General features: G+C 39.1%; 2 protein-coding genes and 1 pseudogene across 4 annotated transcripts in view; 2 read left to right on the forward strand and 1 right to left on the reverse strand.

Annotated features, from left to right (window-relative positions):
* The window catches only part of RABL3 (RAB, member of RAS oncogene family like 3), a 38,400-nt gene extending 22,706 nt beyond the window's left edge, over positions 1–15,694 (reverse strand). The window contains exons 1-2 of the mRNA XM_043594273.1: positions 15,597–15,694; positions 11,114–11,205 (exon numbers count right to left, since the gene is read on the reverse strand). Of these exons, the coding sequence (XP_043450208.1) occupies positions 11,114–11,205; positions 15,597–15,642 (138 nt within the window). The 5' untranslated portion in view covers positions 15,643–15,694. The remainder of the gene's footprint in view (positions 1–11,113; positions 11,206–15,596) is intronic.
* Positions 4,124–5,233, forward strand: LOC122491487 (annotated as a pseudogene).
* Positions 15,695–15,790: 96 nt separating the features above from the next.
* GTF2E1 (general transcription factor IIE subunit 1) overlaps positions 15,791–17,243 on the forward strand; it is a 36,307-nt gene continuing 34,854 nt past the window's right edge. Inside the window, exon 1 of one of the 3 annotated variants that reach the window (XM_043594271.1) lies at positions 15,791–16,282. The gene's annotated coding sequence lies outside the window, so the exon portion shown is untranslated. The remainder of the gene's footprint in view (positions 16,283–17,243) is intronic. The other 2 variants (XM_043594272.1, XM_043594270.1) reach the window with 2 other exon arrangements.

A 17,243-nucleotide genomic window follows, 5' to 3' on the forward strand; every position in this document is an offset into this window, starting at 1 on the left:
TCAAAAAAGTGAAAAGGCAATCTATGGAATGGGAGAAAATACATGCCAATCATATATCTGATAGGGGTTAATGTCCAAAATATATAAGAACGCACACAACTAAATAGCAAAAAAACAAGCAATCTGATTTAAATAGATCAAAGGAACTGAAGAGACATTTTTCCAAAAAAAGACATACAATGGCCAACAAGTACATGAATAAGTGCTCGACATCACTAATCAGGGAAATACAAATCAAAAATTACAATGAGGTATCACCTCACACCCGTTAGAATGGCTGTCATAAAAAAGACAAGAGATCAGGTGCCTGGGTGGCTCAATTAGTTAAGCATCTGACTATTGACTTTGGCTCAGGTCATGATCTCAAGGTTCGTGGGTTTGAGCCCCATGTCCGGCTCTGCACTGACAGTGTGGAGCCTGCCTGGGATTCTCTCTCTCTCTCTCTCTCTCTCTCTCTCTCTCTCTCTGCTCCTCTCTTGATCTTTCTCTCAAAATAAATTAAAAAAAAATTAAAAACAAAAAAAGATAAGAGATAACAAGTGTGGGCAAGGATGTGGATGAGAAAAAGCTCTTGTGCACTGCTGGTAGGAATGTATATTAGTACGATGACTATGAAAAACAGTATGGAAGTTCCTTAAAAAATTAAAAATAAAACTAAACTACCACATAATCCAGTAATCCCACTTCTGGGGATTTATTCAAAAGAAATGAAAACAGGATATTGAAGAGATATCTGGACTCTCATGTTCACTGCACAATAGCCAAGGTATGAAGACAATCTAAGTGCATGTCAATCAATGGATGATTGATAAAGAAGCTATGGTGTGTACATACACAGACACTGGAATATTATTCAGCCAGGTGGAAAGGAAATCCTGCTGTTTGCAAATACATGGATGGGCCTCAAGGGAATTACGCTAAGTGAAAAGAGTTAGATAAAGACAAATCGTGCATGGCACTACTTACATGTGGAATCTAAATAAAAAGTCAAACTTCTAGAAACAGACAGTAGAAATGTAGTTGCCAGGATTTGGGACTGGGTAAAGATTGGGAAAAAGGTACAGAGTTTATAAGATGAATAGATCTTAGGATCTAATTTAAAACATGGTAACTATAATTGATAACTTTGTATTATATAACTGAAATAAGCTAAGAGAGTAGAACTTAAATGTTCCAAATAAATACATAAATAAATAAGCGAGCAACTACGTAACAGATGTGTTAACTACGTAGATGAGAAGAATCTTTTCATGATGTCTATCAAATCACCAACGATATACACTTTAAATATCTTACAATTTTATGTGTTAATTATACCTCGGTAACAATGAAAAAAAAAAGAGAGAGAAAAAAGTCCTTAAAGAAAAAAAAAAAAAAAGAATAAGCCAGACTTACTGAATCAGGACCTTTGGGATTTAGCTCATGCATAATTTGAACCATTCTCCAAATGATTTTGCCATAACCCCTAGTTAAGAACTGCTGATTTTATAAAATGGAACTATTTTGGTTATCAGGAGGCCTAGATTATACTATTGATTGCCACTGATTATCCCTGATATTTTTGATCCTCAGTTTCTTTGCCTATAAAATGAAGTTGTATTATATACACTTAGTGGCTGTGAAATAATAAAAAGCAAGATAGCTAAGTGGTTAAAAATAGATGTCATAAAATGTACTAAAACTCATATATTTAACAGAATGCATCATACTTTTTACTTATTCACATATTTTTGTCCAAATACTTTTAATGAAAAATTTAAGTAAGATACTCTACATACCGTCACATTGACAAGAGAAGACCATTATCAGATTGACAACAAAGAGGATAGGACAGAAAAATGAGAATAACAAAATCATAGCAGTTGTACAGCCCTGTGGATGATGAAAATTACTCCTGTATATTGTGATAAAAGGTATCACTATTTTGCTGTATGGTGAAAGAACTGATAATATGTGATCATGCTAAGTCATCAATAAAAAAGTTAAACTAGGGGCATCGGTGGATTACCAGTGAAGCATCCAACTCTTTATTTTGGCTCAGGTCATGATCTCATGGTTCATGAGACTGAGCCCCGCATTGGGCTCTGCACTAACAGTGGGATTCTCTTGGGATTTTCTCCCTCTCTCTCTCTCTCTCTCTCTCTCTCTCTCTCTGCTCCTCTCTCTCCACTCTTCCCCTCTCAAAACAAAGAAATAAACATTAAAAGAAAGTTTAACTATGTGAGATTTGTTTGAAAACACGGGGAAATGTATATTTTATAAATATTTCCAAGCTAAGACACTGGAAAGGGTCAATTATCTGTTATTGAAAAGCTCAGCCACTTTAGTGAACCTTTCTTGATTCTGCCTCCTTTCCCCATCTAAAACCAACCAGAGCCAGTTAGATACTATATTCGCTCCCATAACACCCTGGTAAGAAGTTATTATCCATCTATCATTTCACTAACCATATTGTATAATTTATCTGTTGATGTATATTCTATTAGACTGTAAGCCTAAGGGAAGAAGTCATGCATTATTCATATTGGTAGACCAAGAAAATAGCATAATACCTGGCACATATTAGATGCTTGGATATGTTTGTTTAAATCAATGAATAAATTCAGAATATTTCATCTTCCAAGGGTTTATTACATTGGATTTCTTATTTGACTGAATTCCAGTGCTTCTCAAGTACAATTCTGAAAATGAACTAAATCAGAACGAATAGAAACCTTGTTAAAAATTAGATTCAAGTTGCATTTTTGATTTCTTAAACAAAAATTAGATTCTTAGACTGTCCCTGAAGCTTCTGGGATGGGGCTCAAAAATCTGTACTTTTACAGACAGATCCCTAGGTGATTCTGACATATAATTAAGTTTGGCAATCAATGCAGGACATCACTTTTTTTCTCTAAAATTATTTCAAATGTCTAATGTTGCCTCCCCTAAAAGACTGTACAGTGACTTCCAAGAATAGCAATCATGTAATACATATGTAGCGTGCCCTCTTAGTCTTGCAATGTACTAGGTCTGTTAGCCAGCTTGCTCTGGCTACATATACTCACTCCCAAGCCACATGGATGTCCTCATCTATACTCTTTCCTACCAAAGAATACCTTCCCTAATCAATTCTTTCATTGTCTCCTTCCAGAATTACAAGAGAAGGTACCCTTCTTCCTTTCCAACTTGCTCAACTAATATTTAGCTTAACTTACTTCAAATGGAATGAGTCCTAAGAATTTTAAACCAGTGGCTTATAGTTTGTAGCTATGACATATCTTTCATATGGGTGAGTGGTCTCCAAGGGAAAACTTGACATTACAACAAGTATTGCTCTGGATACAGTAAGTGGTCAGTTGGTGCAATGCTAAGAGCCCAGCATGACTGAGAGTAATGGCAAATTATAAGAAATATGTTTTATATTTAAATCAGGTCATCAAGTATCTGATACTTTAAGTCATTAAAGACTTGACAGCTATGCAAGCATGGGTTTTCTCAAAATGTAGCAACAGTATATGCTGCTAATTAAGTGGGGAAAGGAACCAGACTCCTCAATGCTGCTGTCACTTTGGTACTTCTCATTTACTCACCTTTTGATTTTTTATTAAAAACTATATCAAGACTAAGTACGAAAGGCTTTACCTCATTTGAGGAGTTTACCTATTACTTGTAACTTTTATTTAAATTTTTTTAAAGTTTATTTATTTTTTGATGGAGAGAGAGACAGAGCATGAGTTGGGGAGGGGCAGAGAGAGAGAGAGGGAGACACAGAATCCAAAACAGGCTCCAGGCTCTGAGCTGTCAGCACAGAGCCAGATGCGGGGCTCAAACCCATTAGCTGTGAGATCATGACCTGAGCTGAAGTCAGATGCCCAACCAACTGAGCCACCCAGGTGCCCCTATTATTTGTAACTTTTATAAAGCATGAAGAGGCTCTCTGCTCTTCCTCCACCCTTTTATTTAAAAAAATTTTTTTTAAGTTTATTTATTTATTTATTATTTATTTATTTATTTTGAGAGAAAGAGAGAGAGAGAGAGAGAGAGAGAGAGACAAAGAGAGAGAGAGAGCATGAGCAGGGGAGGGGCAGAGAGAGGGAGAGAGAGAGAACCCCAAGCAGGCTCTGCACAAACTGTAAGATCATGACCTGAGCCGAAACCAGGAATCAGGCACTTAACCAACTGAGCCATCCAGGTGCCCCTGCTCTTCCCCCTTTGACAGACAGCCACATCTTCTGATACAGTGCCAGCCACATCCCTGAGACACAATGGTGAAGCCTGGAGTAAATGGATTTGGCCATATTGGGCGCCTGGTCACCACGGTTCCTATTAACTCTGGCAAAGTGGATACTGTTGTCATCAATGACCCCTTCGTTGACCTTAACAACATGGACATGTTCCAGTATGATTCTACCCATGGCAAACTCAACACCACAGTCAAGGCTGAGAATGGGAAACTTGCCATCAATGAAAAGCCTAATTCTGTCTTCTAGGAGCAAGATCTCGCTAACATCAAATGGAGTGATGCTGATGCTGAGTATGTTGTGGAGTCCACTGGGTCTTCATCACCATGGAGAAAGCTGGGGCTCACTTGAAGGATAGGGCCAAGAGGGTCATCATCTCTGCCCCTTCTGCTGATGTGCCCAAGTTTGTGATGGGCATGAACCATGAGAAATACGACAACTCCCTCAAGATTGTTAGCAATGCCTCCTGCACCAACTACTTTGCACCTCTGGCCAAGGTCATCTGTGACAACTGTGGGATCATGGAGGGACACATGACCACAGTGCATGCCATCACTGCCACCCAGAAGACCATGGGTGGTCCCTCTGAGAAGCTGTGGCATGATGGACACGGGGCTGCACAGAATACCATAACTGCTTCTATTGGCACCACCAAGGCTATGGGTAAGGTCATCCCTGAGCTGAATGGGAAACTCACTGGCATGGCCTTCCATGTCCCTACCCTCAGCGTGCTAGTCATGGATTTGACCTGCCACCTAGAGAAACCTGCCAAACACAATGACATCAAGAAGGTGGTAAAGCAGGGATCAGAGGACCCCTCAAGGGCATCTGGGGCTACACTGAGGACCAGGTTGTCTCCTGCAACTTTAACAGTGACACCCACTCTTCCAATGCTGGGCTGGCATTGCCTTCAATCACCACTTTGTCAAGCTCATTTCCTGGTATGACAATGAATTTGGCTATGGCAATGGGTGGTAGATCTTATGGTCCACATGGGCCCTAAGGAGTAAGAGCTCCCTGGACCACCAGCACCAATGAAAGCAAGAAGAGAGAGGCCCTCAGCTGCTGGGAAGTCCTTGGCCCAACCCATTCCCCAACACACTGAGAATCTTCTGACCTCTATACAGTTTCCATTCCAGACCCCCCAAAGAAGGGGAGGAGTTTGGGGACCCCTACCTTGTCATGTACCATCAAAAAAGTATACTGCCAAACTTGTCTAATTTGCTGCTATACTTCCAATTCCTTGCAGTGTCTGAAACTCGGGAGGCATGTAATATATGTACTAAAGGAACAAATGGATGAATGAAAAATATAAAGGTTACTGCTAATTGCCTCTTCCTTTCTAGTAATCTTATTTTGCCTTTAGCCAAGCTCATTTCCCCTATTTAAAAAAAAGACTGTTGCTTTCCCTTCTATTCTGTACCCATTCACTCCTTTATTTAACCTCTAAACTTTGTGAAAGATGGATTTAAACTTGTCTCTATTTCCTCTTTGCCTACTCACATCATTTGGTTTCTACTACTAACTTTCCATTGCAAGGTCAAAGGTCAAAGGTCAGGATTGACTTCATCATCACCATTTTTTCCCTCTCTCTCAGTTCTTACACCTCTATAGCATTTCATATCAAAACTCATTCTCTCCTTCATGAAATTCTCTCTCCATTTACTCTTGTGGTATTTCATCATCTTGGCTATCTTCTTACCTCTTTGATCAATCTTTCTCTGACCTCTCTTCTCATCTTCAACTCTCCAAATATACCCCAAGGTTTTCTCTCAGGTCTTCTCTTTCTAAATTTGCTTTTTGGAAAAACTCACCATCTCTCACGGTCTGGGATTATATCTATATAGATGAGTCCAATTTAGAATTCTCTCTTAAGCTTCCCTACCTCATCTCTGAATGCCTTCTGGACAGTTTCAGTTGGAGAGCTCATAGATACTTCCCTTCATCATGTCCAGTAGTGAATTTATTATCATTTACTTCTCTTTCACCTATAATATATATCCCCCTTCTTGAGGAATAGTCAGTCCATTTGTCCATTGTCCAGGCCACCTGTTCAATCATTGACACTCAATATAATTTTCCATTCTTTACAAGCACCTCAACTTTTTCTCTTGAACTGCTATTAACACTTAACCTTCTCTATAAATGTTGTCTATCAGAGCTGTCTCAGAATGTTCTGCAATGATGGAAATGTCCAATACAGTAACCACTGGCAACATGTTACTATTGGGCACTTCAAATGTTGCTAGTTTGTTTAACTGAGGAACTAAAATTTTAATTTAATTTAATTTAAATTTAAATTGCCACAATTAGTCTAGTGGTTACTGTATTTAACAGCAGAATACTTTTTTCTTAATACCATTCTGGAACATGAGGCAGTATAGAATAGTGCTCAAGAGCACAGGCTCTTGAACCAGACCACCTGGGGTTGAATTCCAACCCATCACTAACTAGCAATGTGACCTTGGACAAGACATTTAACACCTCTCTGCCTCTACTGCTTCATGTATCAAATTGGGGGAACTAAGAGCACCTATCTGGAAGGGTTGTTGTGGGAATCACTTGAATTAGTTTGTAAAATCGGTGCTTAGGCAAAGTAAGCCATCATTCAGTACTATTGTTATTTATTTCTTTAAAAAAATTTTTTTTAACATTTATTTATTTTTGAGAGGCAGAAAGAGACAGAGTGCAAAAGAGGCAGAAGGACAGAGACAGAAGAAGGCACAGAATCCGAAGCAGGCTCCAGGCTCTGAGCAAGCTGTCAGCACAGAGCCCGATGCGGGGCTCGAACGCACGAACCATGAGATCATGACCTGAGCTGAAGTCAGACACTTAACCGACGGAGCCACCCAGGCACCCCAGTATGTTATTTTTAAAATTATTCATAAATATGAACTTTGTGCCACCTACTAGATCCTATTTCACATTCTTAGTGAGGATAGAGATTGTCTTTTCTTTTTAAATTTCTCCTCAGTGCTTGCACATTATTATGCTGCCCAAAGAGGAAGTCAATAAATATTGATTGTATGCAATGTGTAAATTAGAGAGTTAAAATCCCATTAAAATGAACAATAAATTACAAGTCAATTTCCTTATTTATAATTTGCGAAAAGATTAAAATTCTGTAAGTTTTGTTTTCATGATTAAGAGTAGCCATGCATTTATATTAGTCCCATTAGACTTGCGGCAACAAAATTAGAAGACAGTCATGAATGAAGAACACTGTAAAATAAAACTTTTCCCTTTTCCCTTCAATTCAGTTATGAATACCTCTCCAATGCATACTAAATCCAAAATGTTAGTAATTACTGAGTACATACATTAAGCTCATTAGTTTCACCCAATATTTGAATTAAACAATTACATTATCACCTTTATTATCTCTATTTTTAGTAAGCTCTTAGATGTAAAATGAGCTAAATTATTTCTAAGAGTTTTGAAAAGAGTGTATTAACACATCTACCTGGATTCTGGAGATACCCTCTCTCTGGTTTCAATAACATAGAAGCTATAACTGCAATACAAAAGCTGCTACAGAAGAAAGTATTCCAAGCTATTTAGGTAATGGTTTTTATCAGATTTAATCATTCTTGCTAGAGGGAAGAACTGTTTACTTTATTACAACAGTAGTCAAAACAATTTACATGTCTATGACAACTTTCCTTAAGATTATCGTTTACAAATGACTTTCACTTATGTTGTCATTCAAGAAATGCATTCTTCTCAAAGATGAAAGACAGAGACCAACTAGCTCAAGACATAGTGAAGAGTTATAACTTTCACCTCCATATGCCCCATTCTTCAACAATAATGCAGTTCAGGCCAGCCTGGCTTTATAGGAGTCAGTTAGTACCAGACTCATTCCAGTAAAATCAGTCACAGTATAACATAACCTACAAACCTGAAGGCTAGCTAAAGCAGGCATTATTTACCTATATTCTGTAGAGGATAAACTAAGGCTCAGAGAAGTAAACTGATTACTCTAAAGTCACTCTTGAGGAAGCAAAAGGCAATATGGGAACTGACCCAGGAAGTGGGAGTTTAAATCTAAGTTTCTTTTCAATATTATGCTTTCCCACAGAAAGGGATTGTGAAAAGTCCAAAAGGAAATTCGGTCCAGAACTTGCTATTGGCAATTTGCCAAATGAACTCATTATCTAGTATTTGTTTTTCTCCTATATCCAAGAATTTGGGAACATAGCAGGCTGAAATGACACATACAGGTCCCCTCTGACTTCAAATTCACAGAAATGCCATAGAAATATTTTTATAAAATAAAGAGGACAAGTTCAAGAAAATAAAGGGAAATCCTGAGATGCCAGAAATGAAGAACTTAAAATTAGAGTGAGAAGTGGGAACTGACCCAGATTCAGAGGAGACAGCTTCAGGGGCTGGTCCCTGGAGTTTTAGTGTCCATCCAGGAATAGAGATCTGTTTTCTGGCTTTTTTTTTTTTTAATGTTTATTTATTTTTGAGAGAGAAAGAAAGAGAGAGAGAGGCTGAGAGAGAGAGGTAGAGAGAGAGGGAGACAGACAATCTGAAGCAGGCTCTGTGCTGTCAATGCAGAGCCCGACATGGGTCTCAATCTCATGATCATGACCCGAGATGAAGTTGGATGCTTAACTGACTGAGCTACCCAGGTGCCCCTGTTTTCTGGCTTCTAAGGCAGAATATATATGAGTGGGTGACAAAGACCAGACTACAGTTCCCTTCATGAAATCTGGACCCTTGGTGAGCTGCCCAGTCAAAGAGAGTAGGAAGAACTGTCCACTGGTTCAGGAAAGTAGGAAAAACTTTCTGTCAGGGACTTCAGGTAGGGGTGGTACAGAACAGATAGAGGGTCCACAAAAAATGAAAACCACAGGCCTGTACTAGAATCGGAAACTTAAAGAATATACATTATCTAGGTGGCATGGAGACTCCTAGATGTAAAATTGTAAGTACCCTTGAAATCCCTAGGGCTCTGGCAGCAACAGAAATGAAAAGGTACTGTACTTTCACACAACAAGCACACAAAATTTCCACAGGGAAGAAGAAAAAAATATCCTGCTGAAGATGTGATCATCTTCAAAGAATTATAAACCATACAAAGACATACATTTTCATGAGGTATAGTCAGCATACACAGCAAGTTGAATATCACCCACGCAGAAAAAATAAAACAATCCAAAAGAAACCATAAAATACTATGTTAATAAAATAAAAAGTAAAACCATAATAAAAGGTCAGGATATTTTGAAAGATTTTGACATTTGAAAAGGAACCAAAAGGAATATCTAGAAATAAAAAATTATAGTTACTGAGATGAAAAACTTGGTGGATATATTAAAAAGCAGATTAGACATAATTGAAGGGATTCTTTTTTAAACATTTTTTTTCACGTTTATTTATTTTTTGAGAGAGAGATGGAGACAGAGTGTGAGTGGGGGAGGGGTGGAGACAGAGGGAGACACAGAATCTGAAGCAGGCTCCAGGCTCTGAGCTGTCAGCACAGAGCCCTATGCGGGGCTCAAATTCACGAATCTGAGATCATGACCTGAGCCGAAGTCAGACGCTTAACCGAGGCGCCCCCAAAAATTCTTAATGATATGAATACATGATCCAGAACACACAAAGGAGAAACAAAAAATAGAAAACATGTAAGTACAATTAAAATACACAGAGAATAAAAATCTAATACAAGTTCTGGGGCACCTGGGTGGCTCAGTTGGTTGGGCGGCCGACTTCAGCTCAGGTCACGATCTTGCGGTTCGTGAGTTCCAGCCCCGCGTCGGGCTCTGTGCTGACGGCTCAGAGCCTGGAGCTGCTTCGGAGTCTGTGTCTCCCTCTCTCTCTCTGCCCCTCCCCTGCTCATGCTCTGTCTCTTTCTGTCTCAAAAATAAATAAAACATTAAAAAAAAATCTAATACAAGTTCAAAAGGAGAAGACAGAGTGAATGAGGGAAGACAACAGATAGTGGCTAAAAAATTTGAAAAATAAAGACAGACAGGAGAGGCACAACCTTATGACAGGATGACTAAAAATGAACACATACCTAGACATAAGTTAGCAAAACTACAGAACATAAAAAAAAAAATCTTTTAAAAGCAACTAGAGAGAAGAAATTACCTTAAAAAGGAATAATAATTAGGCTGACAAAAGATTTCCAATCACTAGAAATATAAGTCACAGTCTGTGGGACAACAGCTTAAAAGAACTGAAGGAAAATAACTGTCAACTGAACTAATTCAATTGAACAATTCCTTCCCTTTTCATTTCTTAAGTCAATGGAGAGATGTATGCTAGCAGAAGAGACACTTGGACAGGACTAGTTGGGATTAGCAAAGACCAACAGTATCTGGGAAGATAGAGAGTTAGGAAACTGTACCCAAGTTTGCAAAAGAGAAGAAGACCCAGACATAAGGCTCCAGAAGCTTTTGACTTTATATTTCTAGCCCCAAGTTGTCAGTCTTAGTGCCAAAGGATTAGATAGAATTATTTATGGAGCATGTTAAGTGAACTCTGGGTATATAACACAGTAATTAACACAGAAGTCTCTGGATTAAGACTATTTAGATAGATAGAGATCAGGTGCATTCAGGGTGGTATGGCCATAGACTGGGTTAAGTCTAGGATCCAATCTTAACTCTGCTTTTTTTGCACTGAGTGAATTTGATCAAGGTAGTTTACTTCTCCATGTCTTAGTTTCTCCAGTTATGTCTCAGTTTAAAAAAGATTAAGTAAGAAAAGACATACAAGGCATTTGGCATAGTATCTAACGCAGAGTAGGTAGTTAATAAAGCCTAGCTATTAGTATCAGTTTTGACTACAGTACTATAATTTGATCATGTAGTTTGAAGGACTGATCTTTAATATGACTAAAGAAAAACTAAAATATCGGAAACACATACTCTGACATCTACTGAGCAGCCCACAGTCCATGATGGATTTCCCAGTACTTGATTTTGGCACAGAAGATGAACCAGTGAAGATTTCCCAACACCTGTAAAAGATTTAAGAACTCTAGTCATGTAAGAGACATGCTGAAATATCCATTATGACAAAAGTAAGACTGAGCATATGCAGTAATAATGATAGGTAAAGTATGGTTGGCTGAAGGGTGGTCATACCATACCACCACTTAATAAGCTTTATTGATACAGAGAAGATGGTTAAAGACAGTGGTTCTCTCAAATTGTGCTTGAATATTGTGACAGGGATTCACCATTTCACAATTTCATATTTAGACCCTCTAGTTCTCCTATATAGTGATTTTTAAAAGGCAGTCAACAACCTGGCTCAGACTTGACCCTTTGGGAAAATAGAACTACTCTATTCCCTCTTCTACATCATGGTCCTTTACCTTAAGGCAGAACTTTATTTTCTTGTAGACCCGAACTTTATTTTCTTGTAGACCCACTGGGTTCAAGATAATGTAGTTATTAATGCTAGAACTAGCATATGGAGATCTAGATGAAGAAGAAAGAGAATGAGTTCTTCTGTATACCTGTATGTAGAGTCACTCATTCAATTCACAGCATTTTGGGATGCCACTGTAACAAGCATAGCTGGTGAATCTTTATGTAACACTAGTTGTATCAAAAATTTAGACCATCTGTTTGTGCGCATTACTGTGTATGAACCTATTAATTATGTTTATTTTTTATTATAAAGAGTTGTATTTACAGACAATCTGGAATGAATTTTAAAAAAGGAAAAATGGCCTGAAGAGCCCTATAAGCAACATGTAGCTTTATTTAATACTATTAGCAGGGGGTTTCTAAAAGTAGGTTGTTATTGTGAATATATACATGGTGAACTTAAAGACAATACCTGCCTTTGTTTACATAGCTGGTTTGGTCTGAAATATTCTCCCCATCCTGCCCATTCATTTTCTCTCCCAAATTGGCCTGGTGAATTAATCTTTCAAGACTCAGCATCTTTCTAGTTCTAAAGTTTTCTTGAACTACACAGAGGTAGAACTAAGCACACTATCCACCATCCTCTGGGTCTCCTCTGTGCCCTGTACATTTTTCTACAAAGCACTTAAAAAACACATTATTACACTTCTTTGTTTATAGTTTTTATTCACTCAGTTTAAGTTCTTTGAGGGTTGGGACTAGGTTTTACACATTGTTTTCATCTCCAGTCTCCAGAACAGTGCCTTAATTAATATTTATTTAGGGGTTAAATTTTTCCATGTTATTACAGAATCTTCATAAACATTAAAAAATATTATTTATTTTTGAGAGAGCGCAAGGGCAGGGAGAGGGGAACAGAGGATCCGAAGCGGGCTCTGCGTTGACAGACTGCTAGCCAGCCAGATGTGGGGCTTAAACTCAAGAACCTTGAGATCATGACTTGAGCTGAAGTCGGATGGTCAACTGATTGAGCCAACCAGGTATCCCTTCAGAAACATTTTTAATGTCTCCATAGTAGTTCAGAGAGTAGACATAACAATTTACTTAACCATTCCCTCATTATTAGATATGTTTTGAACTTTTCACTATGCTAAGACTTGTTTAAATTGTTTCAAATTAGAATGATTTCCATAGTATACCCTTCCAGAAGTGAAATGAACATTTAAAGTTCTTGATATATGTTGACAACTTTCATCTGGTTACTCTGCCACCAGCCATATATATAAGCCTGCAGATCCTGTTGCACCTCAAGAGTATGTATGTTGTTGCTTTTTCATCTATGTTAATTTGATTAAAAAAAAAAAGTGACATCTTGCTTTAGTCTGTATTTCTTTACCTTCTGGTAAAGATATCCATTACAATCTTTGTTAATCAGTTGTCTTTCCTCTCACGAAATTATCTGTTGATGTTCTCTGCCCGTTTATCTAATGGGTTTAGGGTTATCAATTTACATAACCTCTTTATATATTAGCTGTCTCATGCAGTTGAATCAAACATTTTCTCAGGTTTCCTTTTAATTCTTTTTATTTTTTTCAACACAGACTTTTAGATTTTTGAGTACCCAAATTTGGCTCTGTCTTTGTATTTACTGCACTGCATTTGACATCTGTGACCTTTAGGGCATATTGTTGATTGGTGTTTCCATGTAGGTTGTCTATGTTGGAGACATATATCTACATGCTTGGTTTCCAGCCTGATGCAAGGTTTGAGCTTCTAGTTAAGCTTAACTGTGTCAGCAAACATCTCTATGCAGTTAATATTGTATAGCTCTCCATGAATTAACTGCTTTGGGTGGGAAGAGTTGACTAACCCTGGATAGATTGTCAGCAGTAAGAATTACTGAAGTGCCAAGAAAATTGGCTGACTATTCATTTCTTTAAGAATTTTGGGAGGTACTAATTCTATGCTTTTACCATTAGAATCAAATTAGATCAAAAGAATGCCCTTGATTTGCTTAGGGGAAAAAGTCCAATATAATTAAATAAATGCCAGTTCCAAATATAGTTCCTGGTAATGTGTTAAGCTTATCTCTTATCTCTGAAAGAACAAAGAGGAAAAACGTATGTGTGTATTAGTGAGACTTTCAGGATTCCTAACTAAATTATCAACTATCTCTAGGGGATATAAAACAAATCTCTACATTTCAAGTCATTCTTTTATATGTTTGTGAAATCCTCAACATTTCACAGGGGAAATAAGACTTTATTCAAAAATAAACTTTGAAGTCTGAATACAAAGGCAGATGAAGTGTAAAAAGCATATCCTTACCTGTTATTAAATCAGTGTTAAAAGGGAAATGACAAAAAGGCAATAACCGACTTTCCATACATAGCCTAATGTCCGTGAATGTGTGACAAGATCAATCAAGTGGGCGTGACTGTGTCTTCTGTTTTACAACCAGGCTATCAGGAAAAAGAAAAGCTTACTAATTGCCTGATCATTTTTCCACATTTAATGCAGCAGCCAATTCAACCCTGTTATGTAATGCATTGATTTCACAGTTACAGCCTCAGCACTTACTATAGTGCCTGCTATGTAGCAGGTACTTAAGTATTTTTGTGAAAAAGAAAAAAACTGACTAATTCCAACAATATGGAACATCAAGCGTTGGTTAGATGTGATAGAAAAGTGAATTAAAAATGAGGGAGAAAGCCCACTTTATACATCATGAATCACGTTAGCTCTGAATTTGTCTCAAATTCTACTTGGTTATACTCTTGCCAAGTCCCATTAGACCATTATTACTGGCTGAGTGACTTCATTAACTTCAGCATCACTTCAAGCTAAAGAACTGGAGTTGATAACTTGGATTATATGAAAAGAATTTCATAATGCAACTTTCTTAAGGGGATATTAAATAATGCTATCTATAAAACATTTTGGAATGCAAATAATCTTCAGGCAATGTGGAAACATTCTTAACTTCCTCCTCTCCACCACAACTGTTTACAGTCTACTGTAAGGCTAGTTTTCAAGTTGTTTAGGGTGTATCCTCTCCATAATATATCTTCCATGCATTTTGCATAATGTCTTTGCTTACAGCACACATTCAGAGGTCAACTCCAGAAAAGGACATCCACGAAATGCAAGGTTAGCATTTATTCCAAGTTCTTAATGAGCACAGGGCTGGAAGTTATGGTAAGAAAGAGAATGGTAGTGAGGTGAGAAGGGGAAATGCAGACCTCACTTCTAGTTCTCAAAAGTCCAAGGTGTCAAAAGAAGAATTTTAACACTAGGATTAAATTGAGCTCAGCATTAAATCCTAGCTGTTTCATAATATAGCCTTATCTTAATTGCTCTTTTTCTTACAACCTAGTACATAATAGGTTTTCAATTAGGATTAAAGAGAACAAAGAAATCAAGAAGCCCAGCTGAGAGTAAAACAGGACTAAAACAGGACTACAACCCAATATTTCATTTCATAACATGACTTAGTGTTTAAGTGCGTAGACTCTGGGTTCAAACAGCTTCTGTCATTTATATCTCTCCTCTTCACTTTTCTCATCTGTAAAATGGGGTTAATAGGGCTGGTCTCAGATTAAATTAGAGTTAGTATCTGTAAAGCAGTTGGAACAGTCATTTTTCTTAGTGCATGTTTGAATTCCGTAATGAACAAAATCTGTTGAAGGCACGATCCCAGCTTCTGTATCTTTCTTACAGCGCCAATACAATACTCAATGTCTGCATATCTCTTAAAACAAAGGAATCGGCAATACAAGCTAGGATGCGGTCGCCCGGGAGACCGGCTGGGAAAGCTGCGAAGGCGGAGAAAGGTCGGGGCTCCGCGCCCCCCACCTGCAACGCCACCTTCGTCAGAGCAAAGTCCTCTGGGAAGTGTAGTTTTTAGACCTTGAGAGGGCTTTCAGCCACGGTCAGAGCCAGTTCGTTGGAGAAGCGGGGGAGTAGCGAAGGAAGAGGGTTATCAGATAACTCAACAGTGTCAGGAACTCTAGAGGTGGATTAAGCCGCTCACCTGAGTCTCCCAATACCAGTACCTTCACCCGATCCAGGGACGCCATCTTGCCACAGCCCGGAGTTAACGCCTGTTCCGGGATGGTAGGCCAACCAGAGCTGGGTATGGAAGAGAGAGTCTTCAATTTCATTGGCTAATCGGGGGTGTGACTGTCTTGAACGGAGGCCTCACTGTGCTGATTGGCCGGTACGGTTAAAAGTGGTGGGTGGGTTCCAAAGCTGGTCGCAGGAATAAGGAATTGTCTTTGTCGCACTAGTGGCGTGGCTCGTTTAAGCCGGTAGTTGAGGCGCTGAGGGAAGCTGTAGTGGGAGTGTTCGAAGATTCGTTTTGGTAAACCTTGCTCCCTGTTCCTTGTTCTCGATTCCCTCGTCCGGCGTCGCATTTCATGGTTTCTCCCCCCTTTCTCTCCTTTCTCCTTAGCTACCCGCATCCCCTTAGCTATTCTCTTGACGTGGTCCTCCAAAGAACCATTGACCCCGGAGCGGCCCGTGTGCGACCTCCGGTAGGACGGGCTTGGCTGCGCCGAGTGTGGCCCCAGGACTCACCTGGCACAGTCCGAGGGAATTTAGGGGCTCGGGGGCTCTCAGCGGGGAGGAGTGAACATTACAGAACCGAGCTCAGAACCGAGCTCGTGGAGGGCAGCCGGTTGCAGTTTTTGCGGTGATTATGCCGCTTTATGTACGAAGGTATGGAAAGTGCCATGGAACATGGTAACTGAAAAAACACAGACGTATAGGATCCATGGTTTTCTAGAACCGGAATAGTGGTACGCTGAGATAATCTAATTGGATTCCCACATCCGCTCCTTTCTCCTTTGTTTTACATCCTGTAGCATAACCTTTTAAAACAGCGAATTTCAATCCTGACACCGCCTGCTTAAAACCATTTGAGGTTAAAGGAGAGGGTTTTCAGTAGTCGTTTTCTATTCTGGAAGCAGCAGTGGAGGAAGTGAATTGGGGGAAGCTGGCAGGGTGGGCATTTTGAACACGTGCTTAGGAGACTTCCTGGAAGTTTTATGAAAGTGCTAGACTAGCTGTGCTGGGTGCTAGAAAGTGGTGAACAAGATAAAGGCCCTGGTCTCAGAGACGGACATGAAGACAGTACAAATCTATTTACTGCGAGAAGTAAAGGGGAAGCGCTGTGTGTGAAAGGGGAACATTTAAGCTACTAGGGGGAGTCTGGGAAGGTCTCCCTGAGAAACGTCATTTTATATGTGAAAGATGATTAGGAGAAGGGAGTTGAGCTTAGCTTTGTGGGCAGAATGAACAGTATGTGCAAAGGCCTGGAAGTGGAGAAAGCATGTGTGGCTTATGGAATTGGAATTGAGAGAATGCCAGTGTGGCTGGGGATGAGGCTGACAAGGGTCAACAGTGCAGAGAAGGGATGCATTTCAACTTTGTTTCTCCAACTCTGTGCCTGGCTAAATGTATGATGAGAATACATTGTTCAAAGACCAAACCAACTTGCCCTTGGGGGTCTGGACTGTGTTAGGGAGGTAGGTGAGGCTGGGAGGTGACTGATGGACTGTGAGGCTAAAAAAGAAGAAACAGGTTGGTGCTGAAAGGTCACACATTCAAAAGTCTCCAGAGGCCAGCCAAGCTCCTTCCCTGTTTAAAACCATCAACTGTTCTTCAGCTTCAGGTTATT

Source organism: Prionailurus bengalensis, chromosome C2 (assembly GCF_016509475.1).
Source record: "Prionailurus bengalensis isolate Pbe53 chromosome C2, Fcat_Pben_1.1_paternal_pri, whole genome shotgun sequence".
In the NCBI taxonomy this organism is placed as follows: Eukaryota; Metazoa; Chordata; class Mammalia; order Carnivora; family Felidae; genus Prionailurus; species Prionailurus bengalensis.